This window comes from Cryptomeria japonica, chromosome 5 (assembly GCF_030272615.1).
Source record: "Cryptomeria japonica chromosome 5, Sugi_1.0, whole genome shotgun sequence".
NCBI lineage: Eukaryota > Viridiplantae > Streptophyta > Pinopsida > Cupressales > Cupressaceae > Cryptomeria > Cryptomeria japonica.
Window position 1 is genome coordinate 909,801,838 of NC_081409.1, and position 14,311 is coordinate 909,816,148.

General features: G+C 37.1%; 1 protein-coding gene across 2 annotated transcripts in view; it reads right to left on the reverse strand.

The window, feature by feature from the left end:
- Positions 1-12,478, reverse strand: part of LOC131066218 (uncharacterized) — a 39,841-nt gene extending 27,363 nt beyond the window's left edge. For both annotated transcript variants that reach the window (XM_058000931.2, XM_058000932.2), the window contains exon 1: positions 11,938-12,478. In XM_058000931.2, coding sequence (XP_057856914.1) covers positions 11,938-12,427 — 490 coding nt within the window. In that variant the 5' untranslated portion in view covers positions 12,428-12,478. The remainder of the gene's footprint in view (positions 1-11,937) is intronic.
- Between the last annotated feature and the right edge of the window lie 1,833 nt (positions 12,479-14,311).

Genomic DNA, 14,311 nt, shown 5'->3' on the forward strand with positions numbered 1-14,311 from the left:
TTGCCTCATATAAATGAACAGCTACTTGACCTCATTAACACAATCATATCTTTCCTCTCATCATGCGAATTAGCTCTCAAGTTGAAGCGAAAATAGTCAGTTGTCTGCTGTGCATGAATGTGAACTACATCTGCTGCCAAGGTGTAAACTTTAGGTGTGAATATCTCTAGTGAAAGGTGTGAACAGCTGTCAAGAATAAGGCGTCAAAAGTGCAGACCAGATTACTGGTTGATGAAGACAAAAGTGCAGATCTGAGGTGCATACCTGATACTGATTAGTCATCTACATCAGCCCTAAAGTGTGGCCATTTCAGAGCTCCTAAAGAGATAAGTGTTGTAATCAGAATATTGTATAATTCATAATCAGATCTGAGGATCTCTTCTTGCTGGGTTTTTCCTCCTAGGAGGTTTTCCCAGGGTAATGTTGTCTTGTCTCATTTTCATTTGTTTGTTTGTTTGCTCTCTGTCATTCACTAAGTTGAAAACCCTAACAACAAACATCTATTTTCTGAGTTTATTGTTAATCTGAAAGTAAAACTAACATGGTATCAGAGCCCTAGGTAACATATATATATATATATATATTAACTTTCAGATTTCAGTAGTTTTTTATTTCCAGTTTGTTGTTTCATTTTCAGTCAAGACAATGACAGGGCTGAAAGTTGAAGATAGGCTCGAAGGGGCACTTAACTTTGCTGCCTGGAAGGTTCGCACCCTACTTGCTCTTGAGGAAGATGATCTCCTTCAGTTTGTACAAGACAAAGAGCTAACTGCGCCCACAGATCAAGAAGAACTAAAGCAGTTTAAAAGGAATGCCCTCAAAGCCAGAAAGCTCATCATTGATTCAGTCAGAGATCACCTTGTCACCTCTATCTCCAAATTCACTACAGCTAGAGAGATATTCAAACATCTAGAAGGTATTTATGAGATCAATAACCTTAGTAGAGCAATTGCATTATGGCAACAATTACTTCACATTAAAATGACAAAAGAGGATTCAATTATGTCTTACTTCATGAAGATCTCTGAACTAAAGGATCAACTAGGCTCAATTGGTCATAACATAGAGGACAAGGACATTGTCATGATCTCATTGAATGGTCTCCCAGATTCATGGGATTCCTTCATTCAATCCATAAGTGGGAGATCTGAATTCCCAACCTTTGATCGTCTTCAGAGCGATTGCCTTCATGAGGAATCTCGCCTTGCCAGAAGAGGAAAACTCAAGAGTCCTCAAGTGGATGATTAGCATATGCTTGCAACCCAATGCAAGAAAGGTGATAATTGGAAGAAGAATAATCCTAAGAGAAATAGAGATTTCAGACCACACAGCTCTCAGAATTCTTGGAAAAAGCCAAGAGATCTCTCTCATGTTCGATGTTTTAGATGTGACAAATATGGTCACTATGCTAAAGAATGTCAGAATGAACCCTCACAAAGGGAAGCCAACTTAAATGAGGTCTCAAAACAAAATGAAAACTTCTTATTTATTTCTGCCTTGTCAAGCAGCATACCCTCAGATAGTAACACATGGCTGATTGACAGTGATGCTTCCATACACATCACAGGCTATCGTGAGCAGCTTTCAGACTTAGTAGAAAAAGATATCAGTCTACATGTGGTAATTGGTGATGATGCTCGATATTCGGTAAAAGGTTCTGGCACTACCTCTTTAAATTTAAATTCTGGTATTTCAATTCACCTTAGTGATATCTTATTTGTTCCTGGAATTAAAAAAAACTTAATTTCTATTTCCGCTCTAGAAGATAAAGGTTATCAAGTAGCATTTTCTGAGGGTAAAGTACTTGCTTGGCCTAAGGAATCTAGTTGTAAATATGCTCGTGTTATTGGAAATAGATATGATAGTTTGTATAAGCTCTCCACTAACCTTGTTCAAGCCCTCACTAATGAGACCCCTGAATCCTGTGAGCTATGGCATCGAAGGCTTGGACACTTACACTTTCAAGCTCTTTCTTCCCTCGGAAGGATAGTTAAAGGTATGCCTAAACTCAGTCAATTTCATGATGATACTTGTAAAGGTTGTGCTATGGGTAAAAATGTTAAAAGTTCTTTTCATTGAAGTGAAAGTAGAGCTAAAGAAAAATTAGAATTTGTTCATTCTGATTTATGTGGACCGATGTCTGTAGCTTCTCCTAGTGGATGTCTCTACTATGTAATCTTCATAGATGATTTCTCTAGGAAAACTTGGATTTATTTCTTAAAGACAAAGAATCTGATGAAGTCTTAAGTAGATTTAAAGAATTTAAGGCATTGGCTGAAAACATTTCTAGTAAAAGAATTAAATGTTTAAGATCTCACGATGGAGGTGAGTATACCTTTGGCAGTTTTTATGACTTCTGTGTTGAGTCAATAATTAAGAGGGAGTTTTGTGTTCCCTACAATTCTCAGCAAAATGGAGTTGCTGAAAGAAAGAATAGGACTATTGTTGAGGCTGCAAAGGCTATGATCCATGACCAAGACTTGCAGACTTTTCTTTGGGCTGAGAATTCTAGAACAACGGTCTATATTTAGAATAGATGTCCCCGCCGTGTTCTAAAGAATATGACTCCTAAAGAAGCCTTCTCAGGATCCAAACCTGACATCAACCACTTGAGAAATTTTGGAAGTCCTGTATATGTTCATGTGCCTAAAGAAAAGCAAACTAAGTTGGAGCCTCCGGAAAGAAGGGGATGCTAGTTCGATACAGTGAATCTTCCAAAGCCCTCAGGATTTACATTCCAGGTCAAAGGTATGTTGAGGTAAGTAGGGATGTTATGTTTGAAGAAGATATTGCTTTTAAGAAATCAAAAGGTTCACTTGTTGTTGATGAGGTTAATAATAATCAAGATATGAATATTGATACTAACCTTGAGATTCAAAGGGAGTCTGTTGAGCCTCCACCTCAAGAAGAGCATAATGACTCACCTGAGCCCATGAATCCCACTAATATACCAAGTGACATTGTTGTTAGCAAAAAGAGGCCACTTTGGGTGAGAAACACCATTCAAGAGAAAGCAAGAGACCTCAAGTATTCTCCAACTATGTTGCATTAATGAGCAATCTCATTGAGTCTGAGCCATGCAATGTTGAAGAAGCCTTGAACCATCATGCCTGGAGGCTTGCTATGGATGAAGAATATTAGTCAATCATCAAGAACGATGTTTGGGACATAGTGCCTAGACCCAAAGGTAAATCTGTTGTTTCCTCTAAATGGTTATTTAAAATTAAACATAATGTTGATGGTAGTATTGAAAAATATAAAGCTAGATTTGTAGCTCGTGGTTTTTCTCAAAAGGAAGGCATAGATTATGAAGAAACATTTGCTCCTATTGCTACATATACCTCTATTAGAACTATAATAGCTATTGCTGCAACTAGAGGTTGGAAGCTACATCAAATGGATGTTAAGACTGCCTTCCTTAATGGTGTCATTGAGGAAGAAGTCTATATTGAAAAACCTGAGGGTTATGAGATTCATGAAAGAGATACTCATGTGAGCAGATTGAAGAAAGCTCTATATGGCCTCAAACATGCCCCTTGTGCTTGGTACGAAAGAATTGATAAATACTTGTTAAGTTTAGGATTTTGTAAAAATGATGTTGATTCTAACATTTACTTCAAAATATCCAATAATGAAATGTTAATTCTGGTTCTATATGTGGATGATTTATTTCTTACTGGTAAAGATGAGCTTATCATTAGATGTAAGAAAGAATTAGCTTCAGAATTTGAAATAAAAGATTTAGGTCTAATGCATTATTTTCTAAGACTAGAAGTATGGCAAAGATCTAACGAAATTTCTTAAGTCAAGGAAAGTATTCTATTGATATCTTGAAAAGATTTAGAATGATGGATTGTAAACCCATGTCTACTCCTATGGAATCTAACTTAAAGAAGTTGAGTGTTTCTACAATTAACTCTGATTTTGTAGATCCATCTGAGTACAGACAATTGATTGGATCCCTGATGTATCTAGTTAACACTAGACCAAATATATGCTATGCAGTGAATGCTCTCAGCCAGTTCACGAGCATGCCTAAACATATTCATCTTGTTGCAGCCAAGCACATCCTAAGATACTTGCGAGGCATAGATGGTTATGGGCTGAAGTATCCACTTAACACTTCAATAACCTTGGAAGGTTACTCAGATGCAGATTGGGCAGGAAGTGTCAAGGACAGGAAAAGCACTTTTGGCATTTGTTTCAACTTAGGATCTGCAGTGATCTCTTGGGCTTGCAAAAATGTAAAGTTCCCTAACAAGTACTTGTTCAATATAAAACGGATTCTTATTTACACAGCACAACCAGTGATAATGAATGTTTTCATACAGCTCTAATTTGGAATCTTCCTTGTCTATTAAACACATAGTATCTTAACTCATATTGAGTACATAGCAGACGTGGGTAATTATTATTCTCAGACATTAAACATTCTGTAAAGAGCAAAGAAGAGAGATATCAGTTGTGATGCACTTGATGATATAACTGTGGTTGTTGTTGCAGAACTTCACGTAACACCAAACTCGAAGTAGAAGACTCCAAGACTGCGGTAACTTCCACTGAGTTTACCAGAAAATGATTACCATTCAATTGCATTCACTGAGTTTATGGTATTCAGAATGATAGCTTCTCGGTCACGTTGCCAAATCCTATTCGCTCCATCTCCCGTGTGGTTCAACTGGCACGATACCCCACTACGGATACTCTCGTCTCAATCTACAACACCCCACTGCGAGACTTCCGTTTCAATCTTCAACCCGTTTTCGGGTTGCTAGACACGGATGCGATGCTGTGCAGAATCCTCTTACGCGGAAAGGTAATGTATTTACTGCCGTTTCCAATCACCTATTCCCTCACAATAGCTTTGGTTAACTTCGCGTGTATGAACATGCCTATCTGCTACGTATACCACGAACTTCCCCACGGACAGCACTCTGCACCCTCAATGTTGTCACTTTTCCATACCACGAGACCAGTAGGCCAGCCAATGGCTGACGAAAGGTTTATGTACTTCAGGGTGTGTAATCACCATACACTAGTTTCAATTCTTCTTTTCCAGGCATGCCTTTTTATTCATCCACAAATTAGTTTTATGAACTACCTTTATTCATTAATGTGTTAACAATATTAATTATTTATATTAATCCAAGTTAGAATATTAATATAAAATAATTAATATTATGTCATATTTATTTTCATGATTTATTTGTTGGGGAACATTACAAGAAAAGAGTCCTCAGTAGCACTAAGTGCAGCTGAAGCTGAGTACATTGCAGCAAGTGATGCTTCTAGAGAAGCGGTGTGGCTTCATAAGCTTCTTGCTAGGTTGTTTGGACAATCTTGGAAATCTACAGTTATTCATTGTGATAATCGGAGTTGTATAAAGATGTTTGTCAATCTGGTGTTTCATGAAAGGTCAAAACATATGGAGACTCATTATCACTTAATTCGAGATATGATGCAAAGAGGCGCCATTCAACTGAAAAATGTCAGTACTGATGATCAGATAGCAGATATTGTTACCAAGCCCCTGTCGAGAGTGAAGTTTGTGTACTTCAGAGACAGACTTGGTGTTGTGGAAAATGAAACATTGGTTGAAAAGGAGTCTCAACCTCAGTGATACATTGTGTTGTATCAACCACCCTCTGCGAACAATGCAAGGTGGTATTCTTCTCAGGGAGAAGAGCAAATGTAACCATCCTCTGCAGGTAATGTAAGATGGTAGAAAAGATCCTCTCCACCCTCTGCGGGCAATGTAAGGTGGATCCATTCTATGCTTGTGTGCAAGATGGAAGACTATGTTATGTCATTCCAATCTATGCTTGTGTGCAAGATGGAAGACTACAACATTCTGATTATGTAATCCATTCTTTGCTTGTGTGCAAGATGGAAGATTATGATATTCTGATTATGTAATTATTTCCTCCCTAGTTAAGAGGGAGTGTTGATTGTAACTAGGTAGGATGCGGATTCCAATTGCCTTAAGGCAACATTGGAATCCGCCAAGGGCTGGGCCCTTCTCTCCCCTCTCACACGCCACACTAAAGGGAAACGTGTTCCCCCTAATAGGGCCGACCCTATAACTAAAAGACACACACCACTCTAAGGGAAACGTGTTCCCTCTAATAGGGCCGACCCTATAAACCAAAAGTCATAAAATAAATAAAAGGGATTAGCACCAAGCCAACCTCAAATAGGTCCTCTTGCCTCATATAAATGAACAACTACTTGACCTCATTAACACAATCACATCTTTCCTCTCATCATGCGAATTAGCTCTCAAGTTGAAGCGAAAATAGTCAGTTGTCTGCTGTGCAAACATGTGAACTACATCTGTTGCCAAGGTGTAAACTTTAGGTGTGAATATCTCCAGTGAAAGGTGCGAACAGCTGTCAAGAATAAGGCATCAAAAGTGCAGACCAGGTTACTGGTCAATGAAGACAAAAGTGCAGATCTGAGGTGCGGACCTGATACTGATTAGTCATCTACATCAGCCCTAAAGTGTGACCATTTCAGACCTCCTAAAGAGATAAGTGTTGTAATCAGAATATTGTATAATTCATAATCAGATCTAAGGATCTCTTCTTGCTGGGTTTTTCCTCCTAGGAGGTTTTCCCAGGGTAATGTTGTCTTGTCTCATTTTCATTTGTTTGTTTGTTTGCTCTCTGTCATTCACTATGTTGAAAACCCTAACAACAAACATCTATTTTCTGAGTTTATTGTTAATCTAAAAGTAAAACTAACAATCACTACTAAATCTTTCATCTTCACATGTTGATTGTACGTGCATTAGAGTAGAAATTTCTTTTACCTCATCTTCACCTTTTTCAGTTTCTTGATCACAACATATTTTATCAAGTCTCATTTCCTTTGTAGGATAGGATTCTACATTTAAATTATTGCCTGATTCCTATGGATGATATAACATAACATGTTTTCCTTCCACTACTTTAACTGCCTTAGGAATGAATGTTTCTTTGGATGTATGTACCGCTTCTAATGATGGCTCCTGGTTATGAAAAAGAAATTGAGAAAGTATTTCACTATAGAGAAAGCCATTGTCTAAAGTGTAAGGACAATGTTTAGGGGTGAAGATTTCATGGAGCAATTTACTAGGACTTCCTTGATCCTAAGGCAATTCACAACAATTTCCATATCTAGGGTAAAATATAGACAATAAGGAAGCAACTCATAACTAAGGAAAAGAAAAAGGCAACTAGACAGGAGGGTAACAAATCTTCGTCTTCTTCTTTGAGGCCTACCAAGCTCGAGAGGGCATTTACCAAAGATCTTGAAGATAAGAATACAACTGTCATGACAATAGATCTCTAATTTAAGCAATGAGGCCAAATGATGTGACTAGATATAAAATGATTATTCATTCCTATACATGTATGCATTGAGTTTTTCACAACAATCATTTGCTTAATAATTAATATCACACACAAATCCTTTGTGGATACAACATCAATAGTTTCTCTAAAAGTTTAGTAGATTAATAACACCAAATTTGTGAATGATGGAAAGAACGCCTACTATATCACAACACCTACGCAAAGAATTTTTTGTTTGCTTTAAATAGGTAGATAGCCATCTTCCAACTATCAGACCAATGCCCAATCCTATAGCACAAAGTCAAATTTGAATAAAACCCTAATGAAGCAAACATTAATATTCAAATTGAGTTTGATCTACTTGGCTCTGTCTTGTAGACCTCGAAACCTCAAAAGCCATTTTATCCCAATGATATAACCTTTACTTAGTAATCCATCATTGGTTCAAAAGCCCCACATATCAATATTGAAAGGTTTCATACCCTGGCACAAACTAGACACTGTAAGATGATTTTATGGCACCCTTTGAGTGTGAACTAACAAAGGACTGATATAAAGAACAACAAACATGAACTTGGGGAATTCTTGAATCCCCTAAAACTCTTGAACAGCCATGAAGACCAAAAAAGTCAGCATAAACGATCTCTCACATTGATTTATTGAATAAATCTTACAAAATCACCTCAAATTGTATACAAATTCATTGATTCAAAATTGCATTGCATCCATGAACACTAGTTTTACAAATGATTTGCAGATAGACCTGAATGAGTCCCTTCCCAAAGTACAAAGAGCAACACCTCCCAAGAACAAAGAATGTGAACCCATTACATAGACAAATAAAACCAATAAAGTATGTAGGGAGAAACCATGTTGCAGACATCATAGACATGTCCTCAAGCTTTGAAAACACCATCCCATAAGCAAAGAATATGCCATCTATCGAGAAAAATCCTACCACAAATATGCTCTACCAAGACAATCACCTATCACACTAATGATTGCATGAAGGATGACAAGGAATCCACAAAATCCACCAAGGAAACAACTCTAAATGGCATGAAAATCCAATTGCAGTAAATAATGAATTACATGCAATGAAATCAGCATGACCATGGCATCCAACAACATCAAATCCACAAAATAATGAGGATGAACATCATTCTGGGTTTCCTCAGGTAGGTGTGAGGCCAGATTTAATGGAACACTACACACCTACAACAAAATGCTGGCAAAAACTACTTCGAACATGTGACAAAATCACAATTTAATCTTCTCCAGTTGTGATGATATATCAACACCCACTATCTACACCATATATTGTCATTTTAGGTCCTTGCCAATGGCCACATGGCACTACAAGCCATTTCGATGTGTTACAGATAAAATAAAATAAAAACTAGGCAAACTTGTCAGACTACAGAGTTCAAGAGGAACTCATGCCAAAAAACTTGTAGTTGAGTCTATCAGACTTCAAAGTTGGATTGGAGTTCATGCCAAAATGGGATGCAAGGAAAGGAAAGCATGAAGAGGAAACTGCGATAATGGAAAGGCTTTAGGGATGTTGGGAATGAGGTGTTCTTATGATGGATATTGGGATATGGAATGGTCAAAAGTTCAACTCCAAAAGACAGTAAATTTTTGGGGTGCTTAAAAGGTGGCATCATGACGACATTAGCTCTAGACAACAATGACATCAATATGGGTGGATTGGGTCACAACTCAAAAAAAATGGGTATGACATCAACGTCATACAATGATGGCATCAACAAGCAAGGGGCATCAAAGTTGGATGGAAGGGTGTACTAACACAACCAAGTCCGAACCACCAAAACACTTACGCAATTGTTTCAAACTAGCAAGGACCAAGGAGACAAAGCATGAATTGAAAGGATAATCGAGGATGGAAGTCTAAAGGCCCAATACTTAGAACGATTAGAGGCAAAAATTATTGGACTCGAAGTTGCAAGGAAAAGATGGAGATGGTATGAGGGTCGAGGGATGCTCAATACCCCAACTCTTAAAGACAAAGTTCTAAATACGAAGGAGCAAGTTTTCAGGATATCAAAGCATCAATGGAAGTGGTAAAATGGAAATGGTTGACCCTAAACTCCAACAAAAAATAACATGAAAAAGCTTTCCAAGGAAGACCATCTCAAGAAGTCGAGAAAGGGAAAGCATTACCGAGTTCAATGCACAAAGGGCAAGCGATCAAGGATTTGGGAATCAGAGGTACAAGATGAAGGAACCACTCGACGACCAAGCCCAACAACCCAAATAAGACTCTTAAGGCCAAATAGGGTTGGGATAGGATTTATGACATCCCTGACATTCCAAATTCCCAAACAAAGATCCCTAACAATACAAATACAAATGATCAACGGGATGGGTATGCCTAGGATAATGCCCATCTTTGTGGCAGATCAAGGACCAAGGATTAGAGGCTGCAACGTTTGGAATTGGCATAGGGCACAAGAGGTTAGGCTACAATTGCAATAAACAGTGCCTACACAAGTTGATCAATAGCAAATTGTAATGTCCCCTTTTGAAATTGGATTTAATAATAAACAATAATAATAAAATTAAAATTTAAAGGAATAAAAAATAAAAAATTTAAATTATAACTATAAAAGAATCAAGTTAAACATATCCATAGCTGAAATTTAGTTAAGTTTAATGAATGGTCAAAAGGCAATGAGATGAAAAGTTGTGACTCCCTCAAACATGAGATATAAATGGGAGAAGAGAACTTCATTTGAAAGGGAGAGAAGGATGGAGTAAAAAAGGAAAGAATAGAAGATGTGTAAGAGGAATGAGAAGAAAATAAGAAATTGGTTCCTTCAATAAGCAGAAATGATGAAGGGTTGTGACTCTTTCAAAGAGGGGTAATTATGAAAGGTAGTGACCCTTGCAAAGGGGCAGACATGGTGAAACGGTGTGACTCTCCCTCACATTGGAGGATATAAAGTGGAGAAGTTTTCATTCAAGAAGGAAGGATCCATGGAATAGAACAAAAATATCTGAAGCATTAGAAGCAGATTTAGGAGCAGACCTAAATCAGAATTATAAGAAAATCTGGAAGAATGATATGAACATTTATCAAAGAGATCAGACCACGAATACAAATCTGCAAACAATAAAAAGCAGGCATCGAAGGAAAAGATGGGGAAACATTAAATCAATAACCACAGAATCAGACCCTGATGAAATAGAAAGGATTCTCACACTCTCTCTCTCCCCCCACCCCCCACACACACATATATCTGAGTATAGGCAGCAGATCAGATTGATATAAACAGCAGGCCTGTGCATTTAAAGAGGGAAACGACATCGAATTGAATCTATCCAAATTACCACAGCAGACTAAAAATATATAACCTGCAATAATTCTACAAGTATATTGAGCAAGATTTAGTGTCCTTCCAAAAGGGGACATTACACAAATGTATATGATGATCAACAAGATGGGTATGCCCAAGATGATGCCCATCTTTGTGTCAGGTCAAGGACCAAGGATTAGGGGTTACAAGGCTTGGAATTGGCATAAGGCACGAGAGGTTAGGCTACAACTACAATAAACAAAGCCCACACAAGTTGATCAATAACAAATGTATAGCAGGCCAAATAGGTTGCGGCAAGTATTGTTGGATACCTTCACAATATGCTCCGAAACATTTGCTGGTCCCCATTAGATCAAGGGGGGTTTGTTGGGTCTTGTGATCCAAATAGGTTTTGTTTTACTTAGTTTTAATAATGTATGAAGCATTTATCTCTTTTATCGAACACCTCTTCCCTTGTTAGTGTTATATTATGAATGTTTTTTTAATAGTAAGTTGAACAAGTAGGTAGTCAAATCCCATGAAATTAACAGGTAGACTTTATTATTTAAACTTGTCTTTAGCAAGTATCAGATGCAATGAAGTATTGCAAAACTCCGATCCAATATTGATTCAAGTCCATGCTGGATTTGACAAAAGAGATGTCAAATGGACAAAAGTAAGATCAAGTCCAAGGAGAATCTGATGGAAGTAATTGCCAACCAACAAGATTAAGTGCAAATCTAGGGTGACTAGACAAAAGATGCACCCAATGAATGAGGACAAGTGCAATACTTGGGCGAATTTGGCAGAAGAGATGCCCAATGGACGAGTTGAGGTGCATGTTTGGGGGAACTCGATGAAAGAGATAACTAGCAAACAAGATTTTGGGCAAGTATTGATGAATTTGGCAAAAGTGATGCCTGACAAACAAGGCCAAGTAGAAGTCCAAAGAAAATTGGACAAAATAAATACCTAATGAATGAGGCTGGCTATGAGCATAGTATTGAGATTCATCTTTGAAATGGAAAGCACATTTTTAGGTGAATTTGATACAGAAGGCTCCCTAGTGGACATAGCTGAGTGCAAGTCTCAAGTCAAGTTAATGGATAAGATTACTCGACAAACAAGATCTGCTGCAAGTTGCAAGTAAATTTGGAAAGATGCCCCTCATAAAGAAAACATCTAAAGGAGAATTTAATCAAACACTAAATAAAGCGCTCACAAAATCATAAACAAACAAACAACTCCTAACCTACTAGGGTTTCTGCTGTGAGGGGGTTTACCTCGACCTCTGGCGGCAAAGAAATCTTTCCACGCGGCTTCCATTTGACAGAAATCATCCTCCCCAGGCAACCCCGCGGAGACCTTAAATGTCAAGCCCTCCACGTTCAATTCGAAGCCATCCATTTTCCCGACCACAAACCTCGTCAATTCGTCATACCTCTCTTGCAAGCTCCTCCTGTCCTCCCTCATTTCTCTCTTCACGGACGACAAGTCCCACAGAAAGAGCGTCCCTGAGGCCACAGGTTCGACTCTCTTCCTCTTCTTGAGGTCCCTGAATTTTTCGACCACCAAATGCTCGTCTGACAGAGTGATGGAAAGCGTTTCGCGGAGATAATTTAGGAGAGACATCTTGAGCTGCCATTCGTCGATGGCTTTTGTGGAGGAGATATCTGAGCGCGTGAAGGAGAGGAGGAGTTTCAGCCTCGGAACGAGTGACAGGCCACACTCCAGACTTACTTCCTCTGTTACCTCGATTGTCTCTGCCGCCATGAAATTCTCTGTGGCGAAAAAAGTGAGGTAAATATTTAGTATTTTGAATTTGACGCGTAGAGAGGTATGCATATAAATATTTTTTAGTTTTTTCCAACAACCAAATAAAAAATCATTTTTGGGGGTAATAAGTAGCTTTTATTGGTTTTGATTCTTTTGAATGAATGAATTTATTTTAATGATATTTAATAGACCATCATTTTATGGGATTAAACATGGGTCAATAATTTTGACTCAAAAACTATACAACTGAATTCTACTTATCTGTATCATTGTTGTTATTGATTATTTTCAGGTTTTTTTTAATGTTGATTTTTTTGTTGTGGATCTTGATCAAGAAACTTGTAGCTTTGTGAAGTCTTGCCTTCTCAAATAGTTCATTTAGACTACTCACCTTCAAATTATTTTTATATTGTGTATGAACATCCTCATATGCTACACACTCAAAGATGAAGTGCCATTCAGTTTCCACCTCTCTTTTATTGCAAAAAAGACAAATTATTTCATCCCACTCTTCCTTAGGAACTTCTCATCTACTCGTCTCACATCTAAGATGGTGAGAACCAGTTCTCATTATGCAACTATAAGTCTAGTCTTTCCCTTAATTGTCACCCTTAAATTGTCTTTTTCATCATGTTTCCTCAAGGGGTTGAACTCTTTAATATAATGTGTTTTTTTTTCGACCAACTTGTTTTGTCTACGTGACAATTCTAAATTTTTCAAACACAAACTTTGTTTTTCTTTTTTTAAGAATGTAGTTATTCTTATCTGTTATTTTAGTTTGGTTTGGCTTGTGTTTTTTTATTGGATAATTTTTTTCTCTTTGCCACCATGTTTCATATTGTATTTTTTAAATAAAAGTTTTTTGTGAGTTTTACATATGTAAAGATGTAACATACCTCAAAAATATATATCTTAAACTAGTCATGTCATAATCTATGAGAATCAATGATATGCAAAAACGCATATGCAACTCTCATAAATGTATAACAAGCATCAATAATGAAGATAGCATCATTTATAATTTCAATATCAACCCTCATAATGATAGTGTGTGTCTATATATATATATATATATATATATATATATATATATATATAAAGTCAACATCGCATGTACAAAGTGACCATAGATGTGTACATCAAAATTGATGGATTTCATGTTCAATAATGTAAGCTAATTCCTTCAAGCTTTTGCTAACAACAAGTAAGGCTTGAAATCATCATGAGAATGCCTTTGTCATCACCAACCATTGATCTAGGAATGAAGCATCCAATCAATAATCTAAGAGTGTGGAAGTTACATAAAATAATTATTATTATCTAATAGTTCATTCCATTTCTATATATATTCATTCACATCTAATCATATTAAACACGTAGAAGATCATAGCATCAAATAATAAATCGATGAACCTACAAACACTATATGCATTACTCCCTAAGTTGCACGTAAGGGAGGGTGTTAGTGTAAATAGTGTCTTTACGTATCTAGTTAGGATATCACCTTTTAGGATTCACCAATTCATACTTAGCTTAAAATTACTTGGACTTTTTTATGATTTTGTCTTGCACCCCATGTGGTTGAAACATGTGTTCTAATTGTTTGAGGCACCTACCAGTACATGTAACTTAACACACATGTCATTTGAGTTAAACAAGTGTTTCATCTTTAGAGGGGTAGTCAATCATTCAATCCTACCTTTTTACCTCCTCTGACTTTCTTATACATGCAAGGTTCATCATTGTACTTACACACTCTTGCTTGTATATGATAGACATCTCATCATGCATGATTTGTTCACAAATGGAAGGTTATCAATCTATTCTTTCAAATATTTGCATTCTCCAACATGGTATCAAAGCCATGAATGCACGTTCCTT